The sequence below is a fragment of the Gekko japonicus genome, unplaced genomic scaffold (assembly GCF_001447785.1).
Source record: "Gekko japonicus isolate JY-2015 unplaced genomic scaffold, Gekko_japonicus_V1.1 scaffold2413, whole genome shotgun sequence".
In the NCBI taxonomy this organism is placed as follows: Eukaryota; Metazoa; Chordata; class Lepidosauria; order Squamata; family Gekkonidae; genus Gekko; species Gekko japonicus.
The window spans coordinates 251,588-254,873 of record NW_015166493.1 but is presented as its reverse complement, the minus strand read 5'-3'; the positions used below and the strand labels follow the sequence as shown (position 1 = coordinate 254,873).

General features: G+C 56.1%; 1 protein-coding gene across 1 annotated transcript in view; it reads right to left on the bottom strand.

The window, feature by feature from the left end:
* The window catches only part of FBXL15 (F-box and leucine-rich repeat protein 15), a gene marked incomplete at its 5' end in the record, with an annotated part of 6,340 nt that extends 3,094 nt beyond the window's left edge, over positions 1 to 3,246 (bottom strand). Inside the window, 2 exons of the mRNA XM_015412194.1 lie at positions 5 to 375; positions 3,058 to 3,246. Of these exons, the coding sequence (XP_015267680.1) occupies positions 5 to 375; positions 3,058 to 3,246 (560 nt within the window). The remainder of the gene's footprint in view (positions 1 to 4; positions 376 to 3,057) is intronic.
* Between the last annotated feature and the right edge of the window lie 40 nt (positions 3,247 to 3,286).

The window sequence follows — 3,286 nt, the reverse complement described above, 5'->3', positions numbered from 1 at the left end:
CAGCCCGGTACACCTTTGCGCGAGGTAGCAGATGGCGTCGTCCTTCAGCTGCCGGCAGGCCGTGAGGTCCAGGGACTCCAGCTCCTTGCAGTGGTCAGCCAGGCTGCGCAAGGAGAGACTGTCCACCCACTCGCAGTGGGCCAGGGAGAGCTGGCGTAAATGGGGGCAGCTGAGGGAGATGGCCACCAGGGTCTGCCGGCTCAGCTGCGCGCAGCCGTTCAATGCGATGTGCTGCAAGTGATGGTTCTGGCCGATGACAGGGAGGAGCTCCGTGTCCGATAGCCAGGCAGAGCAGTTCTGAAGGGCCAGCCGGTGCAGTGCCATATTGTCCTTGAGCAGGACGCAGAAGGCATCCTTGGGAATGTGAGGTCCTGCCTGCCATGGGCAAGAGGACAGCCGGACTCAGGACGCAAGCACCACTCTCCAACCCAGTACAGACCCACAAGATCCCCAGGACACAGCTTTCCGGAGGGCCCTGGAGCCCCCCACGGCAACAGGCTGGCCGTCTAGGGCATTCCCCTGGACCCAAGGAAAGCATGCCTGTTCTCCTGTCCCACGGTGGGGCTGTGGTGGGATCCTCAGTCCCAGCCAAATGCTCTCTCTTCTTGCCCTCTTTTGCATCTTTTCGCTAAGCTAGAAAGAACGCTCAAGGAAATTACCAAGAGAGGGAGCCATCCTAGATTGTTTTCTTCCTGTCACATCCACTACACAGTTAAAAGTCTAGTTATATTGCCCCAGAAGGTGGTCCTCACGATGGACAGGCACCCCAACACTCAACCTGAGGCCATCTACATTTCTGAACGCATTTTAGTGGAAGACTGGAAACGGCCGAGATGCTCACCAAATTCCTACAGTGGGTACCTGTATCTCTCCCTGCCCCACGTTCCCCAAGCCACAAACCTGACCTTTTTCAAGGGGGGAGAAATAACATGCAGCAGCAGACAGCTCTTTTGAAAGGCTGCAACCATGGTCTATTCTCTACTTGCGAATTTCCCTTCTCAACAATCTTTTATTTATTTATTCCTTCAAATTTGTACCCCGCCCTCCCCGCCTCAGCAGGCGCAGGGCGGCTTACAACAATAAAACACAACGTTCGGATATCATAAAACTTCTAAAACAATTCAGGATAGGGACTGCAGGTTTCAAAGTCCCCTAAACTGAAAAGCTAAGGAAACACCAGTGTGCATCAGCAAGCTGGAAAGCTCTGGGCAGAGGCAGGTGCCTATGTGACAGCTACACCAGAGTAAATTCACTTGACATACTGTTTGTGCTGAAGGGGAAAAAAGTCACCAACGTGAACATATAGAAAACAGACATTGCAAGCGGGGCACATTCCATTTTGGAGCACGTTATATGCAACAAATGTACTGTCGCTTGCTGGGATGAGTTTCAACAAAATCCACACAATAAACAGTTCACCTTTTCTGTGATCATGGTATACCCAAGGATTCCTGGTAAGAAATGTGCCCACTACCATAATTCAGAGAATGGGTTGTAGTTTAAGACTGTTGGTCCTTTTGTGTGCTTGTGCAGCTGCGTGACTGATTAAATAAGGCTGGCTGTTTGCAAAGAGTTGTCTTCGCATTTTGCCACCAGGTACCGCTATAAGGTGCAGGTTGTTGCTGCCAACACAAGAATCACAATTCAGATTCAGTATGCTGCGGTGTTTTGTGCACTGCATTTAGATTACTGTTTTGTTTTGAGGCTATGCATTGAAGACTCACAGGTTAGGTCCTGATGTCATGAGACTCTCTGTTGAGACAGGAAGTGGTTCCAGGAGCGCCCTGAAGGGGAAAGCAGCAAGACCCCTCCGAGAGACGTCCTCTACTGGGTGTATCTCTAAGGGTGTATATCTGTCTAGCTGTCGGGCAGCTGACATGGCGCTACAGTGGGTTGTGATGGGCCCAGCTTGGATATCAGTGGAGGGCACAGATTAACTACAGGAACTCCACCTAGCCTTGGAACGAAGGCTTCACTGGCCACTATCTGACAGCGTGCAAGGACAGTCAAGGGGAGTGGGAGCCCGTGACTGTCCCAGACCTCCTAGAAACGCCTGATCCCATCCTCCATGTCCTAGAAGATGATCCCCTTCTGGGCCTGAGAGTCCAGTGGCGATGCTCCCACCAAGCAGACCAACTCTAGAAGGGGGTACTGGTAGACGGCTGCCCTGCAGTGTATTGTCTGAGAGTGTCGTTTGAGATTTTGAAGCACCAAACTTCGTTTCAATGTACATCTTGGCCAACTGTCTGGGGCCGGACCTTCTCCCCAGACTTCCCTGGGCTGCAGCAGGTGGCCACGATCCCAGCCCCAGCCAATAGGCTCCCAACAGCTCCTGGGGCCACCCCAACGGCAAGAGGGCCAGCCAGGTGAGGCCCTAAAGCACTGAGCGGTGGCCCCTTGAGGGAGCTCCCAGCAGCAGCTGGCCCAGACGGGCCGGGCTACCCGGCCAGACAGGGAGGACCAAGCTGTTGTGGACCGCCTGGAACCCCTGCCCGACAAAGCCACTCTGGGGCACGCTGCTTCCAGACGCTCTGGCGCCCCTGGCAAAGGACTGCCCCTGGGCACAGCCTGAAGTGAAATGGGTGGATCTGGTCAGCCTCCTGGCTCAGCCGGGAAATACACCGGATCTTTTCCCCAGGAAGGATGACTTTCAAGACCTGTTTTTAAATCGAAGGTATAAGAGTCAGAGAGCAACATAAGAACATAAGAGAGAAGCCAGTGTTGGATCAGGCCAGTGGCCCCTCCAGTCCCTCTGTCACACAGTGGCCAAAAACACCAGGCGCCATCAGGAGGTCCGGCAGTGGGGCCAGGACACCAGAAGCCCCTCCCCCTGTTCCCCCCCCCCCAAGCACCAAGACGACAGAGCATCCCTGGCCCCTTGCCCCGGAGCCCCTATCTATAGACCTTGTGGCCAACAGGGGCCACGGATGGACCTCTGCTCCAGATGCTTATCTAATTCAACCAACTTCTCTCCCGGGGGAGGGGGCCCCTTCTCTTGGCTGGGCTGCGGGGAGGCGCCGAAGGGGTGTGTGTGGGTGTGGGTGTGCGTGGTGTTACCTGGGCGGCGTCGAAGGCGCGGAGGTTGGCGAGGCGGAGGTGGACGAGGGCGCGGAAGGCGCGGCTGACCCTCTGGAGGCGGAGGAGGTGGCGCAGCGGCAGGCGGGAGAGGACGTGCGGGAGCAGGACGTCCTCCCACGGCAGGTCCAGGAGCTCCGGGCGGCGGCCGAGGCTGTGCGGGGGCGGAGGAGGGGGGAGGAGGGGGAGGAGCCGATGCCCACCGAAATCG